This window comes from Brassica napus, chromosome A9 (genome assembly GCF_020379485.1).
Source record: "Brassica napus cultivar Da-Ae chromosome A9, Da-Ae, whole genome shotgun sequence".
NCBI classification, from domain to species: domain Eukaryota; kingdom Viridiplantae; phylum Streptophyta; class Magnoliopsida; order Brassicales; family Brassicaceae; genus Brassica; species Brassica napus.
This window is the reverse complement of record NC_063442.1, coordinates 16,335,151-16,347,576: the sequence shown is the minus strand read 5'-3', so window position 1 is coordinate 16,347,576 and position 12,426 is coordinate 16,335,151. Positions and strand designations below refer to the sequence as shown.

General features: G+C 37.2%; 1 protein-coding gene and 1 non-coding gene across 3 annotated transcripts; both read right to left on the bottom strand.

The window, feature by feature from the left end:
* Positions 1–748: 748 nt before the first annotated feature.
* Positions 749–855, bottom strand: LOC125578681. The gene has a single exon (XR_007316763.1). It is a non-coding gene; the product is annotated as a small nucleolar RNA R71 (small nucleolar RNA).
* Positions 856–5,521: 4,666 nt separating this feature from the next.
* Positions 5,522–8,488, bottom strand: LOC106443554 (transcription factor HHO1-like). 2 transcript variants are annotated; one of them, XM_048740739.1, is made up of 5 exons: positions 7,616–8,488; positions 7,052–7,341; positions 6,385–6,661; positions 6,206–6,279; positions 5,522–5,909 (listed from the first exon to the last, which is right to left on the bottom strand). In XM_048740739.1, the coding sequence occupies exons 1-5, from the start codon at positions 7,758–7,760 to the stop codon at positions 5,622–5,624; spliced, it is 1,074 nt and encodes a 357-aa protein (XP_048596696.1). In that variant the 5' UTR covers positions 7,761–8,488; the 3' UTR covers positions 5,522–5,621. The 2 variants fall into 2 exon arrangements, with proteins under 2 accessions (XP_048596696.1, XP_022547696.1); XM_022691975.2 differs by having other exon boundaries at positions 6,206–6,282; positions 7,616–8,434.
* Positions 8,489–12,426: the final 3,938 nt, after the last annotated feature.

Sequence of the window (12,426 nt, the reverse complement as noted above, 5' to 3'; positions counted from 1 at the left end):
CTCAGTGCTTTGATATCCCTCAGAACTGGTTCGACAATCTTTTATACTACAACATTTGTCTTAGGAGCCTTGAAAACTCTTAACATCAAATTGGCGCCGTTGCCAAATTCTGAGTAGATTTGAACATTGAGATTTAGTCACTTGCTTGAGACTAAGTCATTTTTATTTTCTTTTGTTACTGATTCTCTTTCTTCACCTCCCTTTAATCTACAGGTGTATGAACTTGAGGAGCAGGGGTCCATCAAACCTAGTTCCAATAGCTGCAGACATCAGAGCTTTAGAGAGAGAGTGTGCTAGAAATAGAAGAGAAGAAGAGCAACAGGCTCACTTGCAGAGATTGAGTACTGATATGGGAGACATACCTCAAAACCAACAGCGAGCAGCTCGACCCATTGGCACTTACGACCGCCCCAACATTCATGGTCATAGATTGGGAATCCGAGCACCCGCTGTGGCAGCCAACAACTTTGAGATCAAATCAGGACTCCTCAATGTGATTGAGAACAACAAGTATCATGGCTTGGCTCTAGAGGATCCATTTGATCACTTGGACAGGTTCGACAGCTACTGTGGGTTGTCAAAAACCAATGGTGTGTCCGAAGATGCCTTAAAGCTCAAGCTATTCCCTTTCTCTTTGGGGGATAAGGCACGTCAGTGGGAGAAGTCTCTACCCAGCGACTCCATCACCACTTGGGATGACTGCAAGAAAGCATTCTTGGAGAAGTTCTTCTCTACTTCAAGAACTGCTAAGCTGAGAAACGAGATTTCCAGCTTTCAACAGAAGAACTTGGAAGGCTTCAGTGAAGCCTGGGAGAGATTCAAGGGCTACCAAGCTCAATGCCCACACCATGGCTTTTCTAAGGAGAGCTTGCTGAGCACATTCTACCGTGGTGCTCTTCCTAAGTACAGAGCCAGACTGGATACAGCTAGCAATGGGTTCTTCTTGGGGAGAACTGAGGAGGATGCAGAAGAGCTGGTTGACAACATGGTAAAGAGTGATGCAGTCTACAGTGGAGACCACGACAGAGGCAGTAGAACAGATGATAAGCAGACGAGGAAAGAGAAATCAAAGCTTTGGAAGACAAGATCGACCTACTCATTGCTGAAAAAGCAACCCAAGAGCAGCTGAAGTTTGTTGGTAACTCCAAGCAGGAAGATCCACTTGCTGTCAATGAGGTTGAGGGTTTGGAAGGTCAAGAGGAGTTGTGTTTCATCAACAACAATGGTAGCTGGTACAAAAAGGAGCCCAACTTTCAGTACAACAACTACCAACAGAAATCCTATCCCAACAACCAACAGAGTGGTTATCCGCCTAGAAACAACCAGCAAGGCAGCTATCAGCCTCAGCAAAACCCCTCGTCTGGTTCCTCTGCTCCTCAAGAGAGCAGCACTGATACCTTACTGAAACAAATCTTGGAGTCTCAGACTAGAAGTGAGAAGCAAGTTGGTTATGAGTTGAAGAACCTTCATTCCAAGATTGATGGGAGCTACAATGAGCTCAACAACAAATTCTCACACCTTGCTTCTACAGTCAGGAATTTAGAGAATCAATTTGCTTCCATGAACACTCACCAGAATCGCCAGCAAGGATCTCTACCTGGAAAGTCTGACCAAAATCCCAAGGAGGCCAAAGCTATCACCCTTAGGAGTGGTAAGCAGTTACCTCCTAGAACCCTCACCAAGGATGCTGAGAAACTAGGTGAGGGGGTTGCCATCAACATAGATGATGAAGTGGTGATTGTTGATGAGAAGATCAATGACGAGATCTTGGAGAAGATAGTGGAAGCCAAAGGTAAAGGAAAGGTTGGGGAAGAGAAGAAGACAGTAAAGGATGGTGAGGTTGTTATTCCAGCAAGTGAAAGTTCTTTTGTTCCTCTTCCCTATGAACCCAAGCTTCCATTCCCAGGTAGATTCAAGAGGCAGCTGCTAGAGAAGTACAAGGCTCTGTTTGAGAAGCAAATGAGTGAAGCTCAGGTTGCAATGCCCATCATCGATGCTTTCATGTTGATTCCTCAATACAGCAAGTTCCTGAAAGATGTTGTAGCTGCAAAGAAGAAGGAGATGGAAGGCATGATGATTCTTACCCATGAGTGCAATGCCATCATCCAGAGGCTTGATGTTCCAGAGAAATTAGAGGATCCAGGAAGCTTCACACTACCTTGTGCTCTTGGACCTATGGTATTTGAGAAAAGTCTCTGCGATTTGGGAGCTAGTGTCAGCTTGATGCCTTTGTCTGTTGCAAAGAAGCTTGGATTCACTCAGTACAAGAAGTGTAGACTCTCTCTGGTGTTAGCTGATCGTTCAGTGAAGTATCCTGTGGGCATCTTAGAGGACCTCCCTGTGAAGATTGGAAGGTATGAGATACCTACAGATTTTGTGGTGCTTGAGATGGGTGAGGAGGCTCAAGACCCATTGATTCTAGGAAGGCCATTCTTAGCTACAGCAGGAGCTATTGTTAATGTGAAGGAAGGCACGATTGATCTCCATTTGGGTAAAGAGAACATCCTCCACTTTGACATCAAGAGGAAAATGAGGAAACCAACTGTGTTCGGGCAAGCCTTCTACATTGAAGAGATGGGCACTCCTGCTGATGAGCACCTTGAAGAGTTACCACCTGAGGACGACGAAGAGGGAGCATCTCCCTCTACTCATTTCCCATAGAAGGTAACCCACCACACTCCCTTGTATATACCATTTCATTTTTGCATATTAGTCTTCTTTTCGGTATCTCTCTCTACTTGACGACACAGAGACTGTGTAACTCAAGTTTGGGGGAGGTACCAAGTATTTGATCATGTTTGCTTTGATGTTGTTTCATTGAGTCATGCATGGCATACCTATTTGCATAGATAAAAAAAAAATCAATCATTTAGTTTGCACCATTTGCATTTTTAGGAGAGTCTAGAGCATATAGGTTGCATTCACTTGCATTGGGAGCAATGATTTTGAATGCCTTGTAAAGAACACTACGTTGCACTTGACTAGCTTTTGCACCTCTCAAAAAGACTTGTATGTTTCGAGCCTTGAAAACTCTTCCTGAAACTTGTTGATTGCTGAAACTCAGTCTTTGAAGCCAACTACAACCTTATTTGAACTGAACGAACTTAATGCTTCTTGCTCATGGTCCCTTGTGTACTGAGTCATGGCTATACACACTTGAGTTGTCACATCTTTTATACCAATCTTTTTTGACAAACTCTAGTGGTAGACCACTCCCAAAACCTTTTCCTCCTATAAAGCTTTCATTGTTTGATGAGTGAGGCCTTTTTCGGAAAGTCTTACATGTGCATAATGTTGAGAGTATCGGGAACGACAATGCTTGATCTTCATTCTTGCTAGATTGGACACTCTATTGTCTAGCTATAGGTGGGGGTGAGTGTTGTGATTATGATTGGGGAGAAATGAAAAAGGAAAAGAATAGACTCTTTGTGCTTAAGTGAATTGTTTTATTGGGACCAGTATAGAAGCCTCTAGCTCAAGTTTTGAAAAGTCTTGGCCCCCAGCCTAAAAAAAAAAAAAAGGGAAAAAGAAAAACGAAAAAAAAGAGAAAAAAAAAAAAAAAAAAAAAAAGAAAAAGGGGGCTAGCAAAGTTGTTAGGAGCTAAGAAATGTTTTGAGGTTGTGAAAAATCCCTTGTAGATTTCAAAGAGAAGGAGTTAAAGTTCTTAGGATCTTTTGGTGAGAGATGTGAGTTGGGTTTGACATTTGGGAATGATTGTGTAATTGTATGTTTGGGAAAAGGGTAGAACAATGGAGATTGAGCATTGTATGCATGAGTTGGTCCCTTTCTTAGATATATTATGTGCAATGTCAAGGCTACTTGTTTTGAGAGTAAACCACCTTAAAGATCATATGTTTTGAACCTCTTGAATCACTTGAATAAAAGCCTTCCCTTACCCAACCAAATGACTTGGACCAACTGACCATTTGCAAGAATTCACCTGATGTTTTGTGCTTAATGAATGTGAGAGTTGGTTGATTTGAATGTGTGGATGCTTGATGATGAGTGTAAGAACAAAAAGAGTTAAGATAGGCCTAGAGAAGCTAGAGTGTAATAAGAGAGTGTGCTAGTTGTGTTTCTTTTGGCTATGTGCTCCCTCCTTCAACCTCTCTCCCTATGAGTTCTAGAAAGTTCACTTGTGGACAAGTAAAAGAACAAGTTTGGGGGAGTTGATATCTTGCATATTTGCATTGTTTTATCCATTCATCCATTAGCATTTTCATCATATAGATTAGGATTTAGCCATGTCTAGGTTGCATTTTGCATTCATTGTCCTCATTAGGTGTTGGAGTGCCACATGGAGTTCTTGGGGACATTTGGATGCATTTGGAGCTTAAAGGACGTGAAACAGGTGATCATTGGACGAGCAGAGCATGGGAGCGAGGTTCCGCAGCGACGTCATGAGGTCGCTCCAAAGCACCTCTCAGAGCGACCTAGCTAGAGCGACCCCGTGAAGTCGCTCGCCATATTCATCCCGTTGGAAGCCCAGAGCGACTTGCCCAAAGCGACGCACCGAGGTCGCTCGCATCTCACATCCCTCTCGGAGCGACCTCCCAAAGCGACACCCCGAGGTCGCTCGCGTCTCTATGGCGAGACGACAAGAAGCGAAGCCCGGAGCGACCTCTCAGAGCGACCCACTGAGGTCGCTCCCGAAGGCCGGAGCGACATGCCGAGGTCGCTCCGCGCCTATTATCTGCTCGATTTCTATTTTACTTAAGGGCCTTTTGGTCATTTCATTATGCACGTTTTACATTTCTAAAACCTATGTTTTAAACCTTTTGTAGCCACCAGAGGCAGATTTCTATCTTTTGATCTATTGAGAAATACACAAGAACTCTCTTGAGAAGTTCATCTTTTGGGTTTTGATTTGTTATGTTCTTGTGTTCTTGTTGATTTTTTATCTATTTCTCTACATGATTAATCTGAAATCCAATATGGGTTTAAGAGGAATCATGGAGATTAGTGAGTAATCACCTTTGGAATTCATGGGTTAGGGAGATTAAGGGTGATTAGGTTAGAGCTAGGATGTTTTAGTGTAGATCATTCATATTTCCTTGCTAGTAGAGTAATCATAATGCATCTTCTGAGTTGGCCACTCAGTTGTTGATCCTTAGGCATTTCTCACCCGAAAGGTGTTCGATGAAATGCCCGAGACAACTCTCCTAGGCTTTTAGTATACTTTGCCAAAGACATTTGTTGTTAAAGATGCTAAGATAGCTAATAGACTTGTTAGTAATGATTGCTTTCATATTATTCAACCAAAGACATTTGATGTTTGAGATATGTTAGCAAATGAGCATTCATCTAGACATAGAGCTTGCTTAGAATTGTGTCTAGGCTTAAGGTTGATAGTTTGATTGATCATTTGCCATCCTTAGTTCGATACTTGATCACCCAAGGTCTAATCCCTATGCCCATGAGTTCTCTTTTCCTTTAGTTAAGAAAGTATCATTCTGTTATTGCTTTCTAGTTTTAGTCATAGTTTAAAACTCATCTAAATCATTGGTTGCACTTAGATTAATTGAGTACTTGCATTCTCAGTGCTTTGATATCCCTCAGAACTGGTTCGACAATCTTTTATACTACAACATTTGTCTTAGGAGCCTTGAAAACTCTTAACATCAACGAGTAGAAGAAGACATTGCAGGAGAGCTACACCGAATAATTCCTTTGTTAGAGCATCGTGATCTTTCTTCCGAAATAGTCCGACCAAAATTTGATTGGCTCGGCCACTCTGCTTGCAACGGACCATAAATCCCGATGGTGGTCTCACCCGCTGTGGCAGCATTGGCCGTGGAGTGGCTAGCTTGAGGGACCCATATCCCACCGACGACTACGAAATGTTGCGTTTGAGAATCTCTCTTGTTAGGAATTGTTTGGCCAGGTCGTCTTGTATGCAGCCTGTATTTCTATTTATCATCCAAGAAGAAATATTTTAATTAAATATGTGGGCAAAATTTTTGAAGATAAATAAATAAATTTAAGGTCTAATCGCAGTTTTGACAAAAAAAAAGTCGCAGTTTTGTAAAAAGAATAAATCGATAAACTTTTACTGTAGTCTTCAAAAATTCACGTGTGGAAGTGACTTAATTTGGCAAGAAACATATTTATTTTTTTTTGTACCAATTATGGAAATTCTATTTTTATCGTATAAGCTAGTTTTACTATTAAATGAATTTTGTACCAATTATGGAAGTGACTTAACCTGCAAATGACTTTTAACTTCATCATTTGTTAACCCATCAACCTTCATTAGCTCTCTTATCTGTTTCGGAGTAGCTACTGCAAAATGTCGTTATTACAATATAAATTAATTGAATCCCCTGAACCCTATATATCAAAATTATGAATCTTGAAAATGTTAAATGAAATCAAGAAACGCACCATGAGGACCACCAAGCTGTTTAAGAGTGTTCAAGAAGCGTCTGTGCAACTCATGTGACCAACACCGCCTATGCTTTCTCCGCCCTATCCCGCCGCTACCACCGCTGATGTCTTTTTCCGCCTCCATCTTTTGCCGACCGCTAATACTCGCCTGAGATTTATCGTCGCCGCTTTTTCCGTTGCTCGTTTCATAACATGGCGGCTGATGAGACGTTGTTCCGTTGTCATTTCCGTTTATCGCTTCTACCACCGTTTCTGTCTCCTGTTGTGAGCGTTCCTGAAAACGCAAGACAGATTTAAACCTAAGATTTTCGAGTTATGAGTTAATACTTGTTTGCAATTGCGTTTACATGATATGGCTTTTCTTTGTTAACTACATATGAAAAAGTCAAACGGTGAATAGAAATATAAAAGTATATATTACATTTAAAGAACACAAATATTAAAATTCTCATAAAAACACGAATGCAATGCATTCCAAACAATCAAGGCCATAATCTTTCCGTTTTATCATATTTATTCTGAAAAAAAAAAGAAATTTCAATATCTTCAGATTGTTCCAGTCCAAATATTATATATCGGCATTTTTAAAGCTAGAATAACATATTAAATTCATTTATCAAACATTTATACAAATAACAAAAATATATTCAAAGTAGAATCTTACCAATTTCTTAGAAAGAACGGAGTCAGGTTGGTTCCAGAGCTGAACAGACTTGAGCCATTCAGATTTCATGTTCTTGTCATCGCAATCTAGGCCAGTTTCATTAGATTCATGTTCATCATCAGCATCAACCTCTTCTTCTTCCCCTTCTAAGGAGGTTGAAGAGTGTTTGATAGGTCTAAATAGATCCAGGATGCCCCCACATTCTCCGGTCGTTTGCTCGGAGCACTCCGATTGTCCGCACAAGTTCTCCATTGTCGCCTCTGATATCTCCTTTTTATATGTCTCGATCGCTAAATTCCCAAATCCATAGATAATTAAAATCTTCAAAAATATATAGGTACAAACCCCTTTCAGTATATATATATATAGATCTCATACATATTTAAATCAAAATTAAATAGCATATGAAAAAAACTTTTGTTCATATACATATTGAAAAGTTCAAATACAAAAAACCACAAACTTGAAATTAAAAATACTGCAAAAATGTAATAGTTACACATGTACTTGTGTTTATACATATATATCGTATACGTAGATGCTATGTATTTATAGATTTATTACCCTGAGTGACAAGCTCTAAGCAAAGAGGAAGCTCGCGTTGGAAGACATTGATCTTGCGGCGTTCTTCTTCAAGAGCTTTGATGTACTCACAACATCTTACACGTTTCTCGTTGTAGTTCTTCATATTGCTTAAGCTATTAATCATGGTGATTTTAGAGATTAATCTACTTTATTTTATAGCTATGCAGTACTCTTTAAACAAAAAGATGGGGTTGTGTCTCTTTATAAAGAGAACAAATATATGGCTCTATAGGGTTTCTCAAGGATCAATATCTTTAAAGAGAAGCCGAGCCGTCGCATTTCAAGTCGAATCTTAGCTTTTGTTTATAAAATATGTAATATACCTTGATCCCCCAAATTTAGTATAAAATACAATTGACAGGTTAGAATATCAGAATACGAAGGTGGGTTGTCTTGTTGTAGTAGTATTAAAAGGAGTGGTGAATATACGCCATTCTAGTTGCAAGTTTCTCTGTAATTTTTTTATAAAATTATTTGGGTTTATCCAACCACGGTGTATAGTTACATACAGGAAAAATGTAGTTGTAGCAATATATAGATTGTTATGAGTCATTTTGTGTGCGATAGATATGCAAATTCCCTCTATCCGAATCGAGACTGATTACTTAGATTTGATGGATATGACTATAAACTCGGTCGAATGGCCGGTCTTCATTTCAATGATAACTTCGTTTCGCCTTTTGCATGATATTTTTGGGAGTTTGAGCTTAAGACATATATTCTTAAGAACTAAAATGTCTATGTGGATTCATTAGCAAAAGAGGATCGTATCAAAAGCGTAGTATTATTCCATGTAAACCAGACAGGGTTGGATAGAAATGTTTTCCGAAATTACATTTATATCGACCAAAAATATGTAATACTAAGCTATTGGTTTCTTATGTCAGGAATTTCACATAATATATTATGTTGTGCTAATGGATTATAACCCAATGAACTTTAGACATGGTATTAAAAACCACTTGATCCGATATGAATATGGTATCCGCTATGGATATTGATGCTAACTGAGAGTGATATGTGGTTCTGTCTAAACTGGATAAATCCCTAACTGCCTTTCAGCTGAATCCTATATTTTATAAATTCTCTTAATTTCACATACAAACTCCGGTTCTTGATCCAATTTGTATACACGTTTACTTTTGTAGATTGTTATATCGTTTCTAAATTCAATACGTGGGAAAAAAAAACTCAAACGTGCATGAGCTATTTTGTTTTAATAAGCATTGATTTCACACATACAAAATCTTCACAAAACGTTGAAAATGTATTTTGCAACAATCCAAAATGAAAAGCCAAATGTCTCTTCGTAGATAGCCTAAACATGGGAGAAGAAAAAGCCTTACATATACTAACTAGCTTATTTCTTAGAAAACATTTATATGTCATAGGACCTTGACATTTTGTTAAATTCGCTTAGAATCTTATCCATATATACAAATATGTTAATATTAGGGGTGGGCAAAAAAACCGAACCGAACCGATCAAACTGAACCGACTGAACCGAAACTGATTCGAACCAAATCAAAGTTTATTTCAAATCATTCGGTTGAAGATTTTCCCAACCCGAACGGTTCAGTTCAGTTCAGTTTAAACCAAACCGAACCGATAAACCGAAGTGTTTTATAGTTATTTAAATTAAAAATATTAGTAAATTAAAATCCTAAGATTAAGCCCACGTAATTTTCTTTTACACTAAGAAAATCCTAATATAATTTGATTTCCATGAAACTAATATAATTTATTATACGGTTTCATGCTTTTGTGTAACCATTATTGTATTTCTCTCAAAGACGTGTTCTGTTTTCAATTTTTGTTAGTGAAAAGAACAATATGGAATCGTGGGTGTAGAGTTATAGTAAAAATATAGATAAATACTCGTATAGTATATATATAACATATACTAATTATTGATTCGTTGCAGCTTTTTTTGATGATATCACATGGAAGATGACTTATTACATGCTTTTTTTAATTCTTAAGAGACAAAAATTGTTTTTTTCTTTTTATTTAGTTAATTTTGGTTTGATTGAATTCTTATAAAGTTATAAACTATATTTGTAACATTTTAAAAGGTTTTTATTTTGGTTTTATATTAAATTTAATTTACATACTTAATTTTTTATTATGACCAACATGATTATTTCATGACAACCATACATTTATGTATTAAAACATAATTTCTTGTACAATAAATAAACTAAGAAAAATCCGATTAAACTGAACCGAACCGAAATACAAACCGAATTGAATATGAACCAAACCGAATATAAACCGAACCGAACATAACTGAACCGAAATCGATCCAAACCAAACTAACTATGGTTTACTTCAGCTGAAAAAAATCTAGAACCGAACTAACCAAACCGAACCAAACTCGAACCGAACCGATAAAATAACCGAAGTGCCCACTCCTAGTTAATATGTTTATCTGTATATTCAGATACAATGCCAGTCCAGAGTGCCTAATCTGAGATTTGACCGGTCATTAAAATTGTCAATTTACCACCGAGTAAACCAAATATGCGAATGTTTCTTTCCAACATAATGGCGAGCCAATGCCTTTCCCAATCAAGGCATATTATAATGTAGTTAATACATTTATATGATGCTGTTTTTCTATCCTTATTTTCAAATTTATGTGAAGTTTTAATATTATAATTAACTAATAGCTGTATCAAAAAATGGTCTTCTCTAGAATTCGAGATTTGTGTTTGATGGGCTTATCTGTTTTGATTAGATTGTAACGTGTTCTTAATTAATAAATTAGTTGTCAAATGAAGTTTAGAGTTACATATGTGTATCATTAATATTGGATTACAATTTGTCCCTTCGGAGTCTCAAAAAGCCATACTCACCGTTGATAATGGTTCAAATCAAATCGCCAACGACCGCTATCAAACATTCAAACTATCAAACGAAACAACTCCATAATGCTAATACTCCAAAAATCCTTCCTTATGTATGTTTATAACTTGGGCTGTATTTATTTGAAAACTATTTCCCTTCCACAATTCTCCAATATTCTTAATACTCCATTTGACCAAAAAACCAGAATTATCAACATGAATTCAATTGATTATGGTGCAAAAATAAACTAGCAGAAGCTATTTAACACTGGTATACTAAAATTATCAGTAAGTTTTGGGGCTACTACATATATAATTATAGTAAAAATCATCTAGTATCACATGTTATTATTAGTCTACAATTTAAAATTTATTTATAATATAATAGTACAGTTTCTTTTTTCCTGAGGTGACACGTCAGTATTTTGGTGGGTCTCACTTTTAAAAAGTATGAAGAAAATGTCTAACTTGTGGTTCAAACCTCGGTTATTGAGATATAAACACCAACATTTATACCGCTAAACTAAATGATACTTTGTACATTGATGGCCAAAACTAATATATATTTACGAAGATCGGAAACCTTTGCTTCTTCGGTTTTCTCTGTGGGCCGGGCCTACAAGTATATTATGAGTTTCATTTTCAAATGAGGTTCATCACGTTATATGAAAAAAACAACAATTATAGTTTTTTCATATTGTAAACTGTCTTCGTTTAACATGAGTTAGAGTTTTTTTCATCATTGTCTCAGATAAATCTGAGTTACAGAATTGCGCCGTGTGTCTATTCACAATCTAATTTTTCACCGGTGAACTCTTCATCTCCCCATCTTAAATCGCTTGATCTTAAATGTTCCTGATTTGTAGCCTTTCTGTAAACCCTATATATATGATTCTCATCTTTGATGAACTCAATCTGCATCAACACAAAACTCATTGATTCCTCTTATCTTTAACGATCTTCTAGAAAATGTCTCTCTGCCCTCGCTAGTTCCTCAAACCTGCGTTCCCGGCATCCGTCACTCAACCTTCGAGTCTCTCCGTGTTGGTCGTAGTAGTCAGAGCATAGCCTATAACCTCCTCGCTTATAGGATTCCCTGAACTTCAAGAAAGACAGTGAATTTATGGAAATCACGGTTCTCTTCCTTGATGAAAATGTAAGTTAATCTTCGATTTATCACACTTATTTAATATAATTGTTTTTAATTGATTTCTTGATTCTTTGTTAAATAATATTATTTGCAAATTCCGTGATTCATGGGTTTATTCTCACTGGACGTGCTAATCATTACATGCCATCTTTGAAAGTCGGTTCCATTGTGAAAGTCGATCGTTTTGAGGTTGCTAAGTGCTCAAGCATTTACAAAATAATTGATCATCCATTCCTCATTTGTTTCATCTCACCAACTATTATTGATGAAGTCATCACGGGTGCTCCTAAGATTAATCTCCAATTATAATTAGACTGTTTGACAATTTCCAAGTGACTGCGAACATAAACCTAGAACTCCCAGGTATATTATCATATTTCATCTAGGTTTATAATATGTTTCGTTATCATAACTGATATTTAAACTCTGAGATGTGGTTGAGCAAATCCGTTCTGTCCAAGGCTCTAACCTTAGCAAAGAAACAAATCGAGTCGTTATCCGTCTCCTCATTGATCCGTAAGAAACAATCAACACACAATTTCCTTTATATTATTATCTATATTGTGCTAACATCAATAATCAAAAATATTTCTTACCCAAATTCTGTGGTCGTCTATTTATCTCCCTTACTTATCAACCTAATTTTACGCAAACCTTTATTTTGCAGCTTAAAAGAAACCACAACAACCCAAACAATCAAATCACCAAAAGCTAGAATTCTAAATAAGACGAATCATTAATGATCACCTCTTTTTTTTGTCTAATCTTAGAAATAAACTTCAAAACAAATA

Excerpts from the sequence above, each read along its gene's own strand:
- LOC106443554 (XM_022691975.2), bottom strand. The coding sequence starts at position 7,760 with ATGATTAATAGCTTAAGCAATATGAAGAACTACAACGAGAAACGTGTA. Across the intron at positions 6,662-7,051 it reads CCGTTCTTTCTAAGAAATTG|GAACGCTCACAACAGGAGAC; the intron begins GTAAGATTCTAC and ends TTGCGTTTTCAG. Across the intron at positions 6,283-6,384 it reads ACAGCTTGGTGGTCCTCATG|TAGCTACTCCGAAACAGATA; the intron begins GTGCGTTTCTTG and ends GACATTTTGCAG.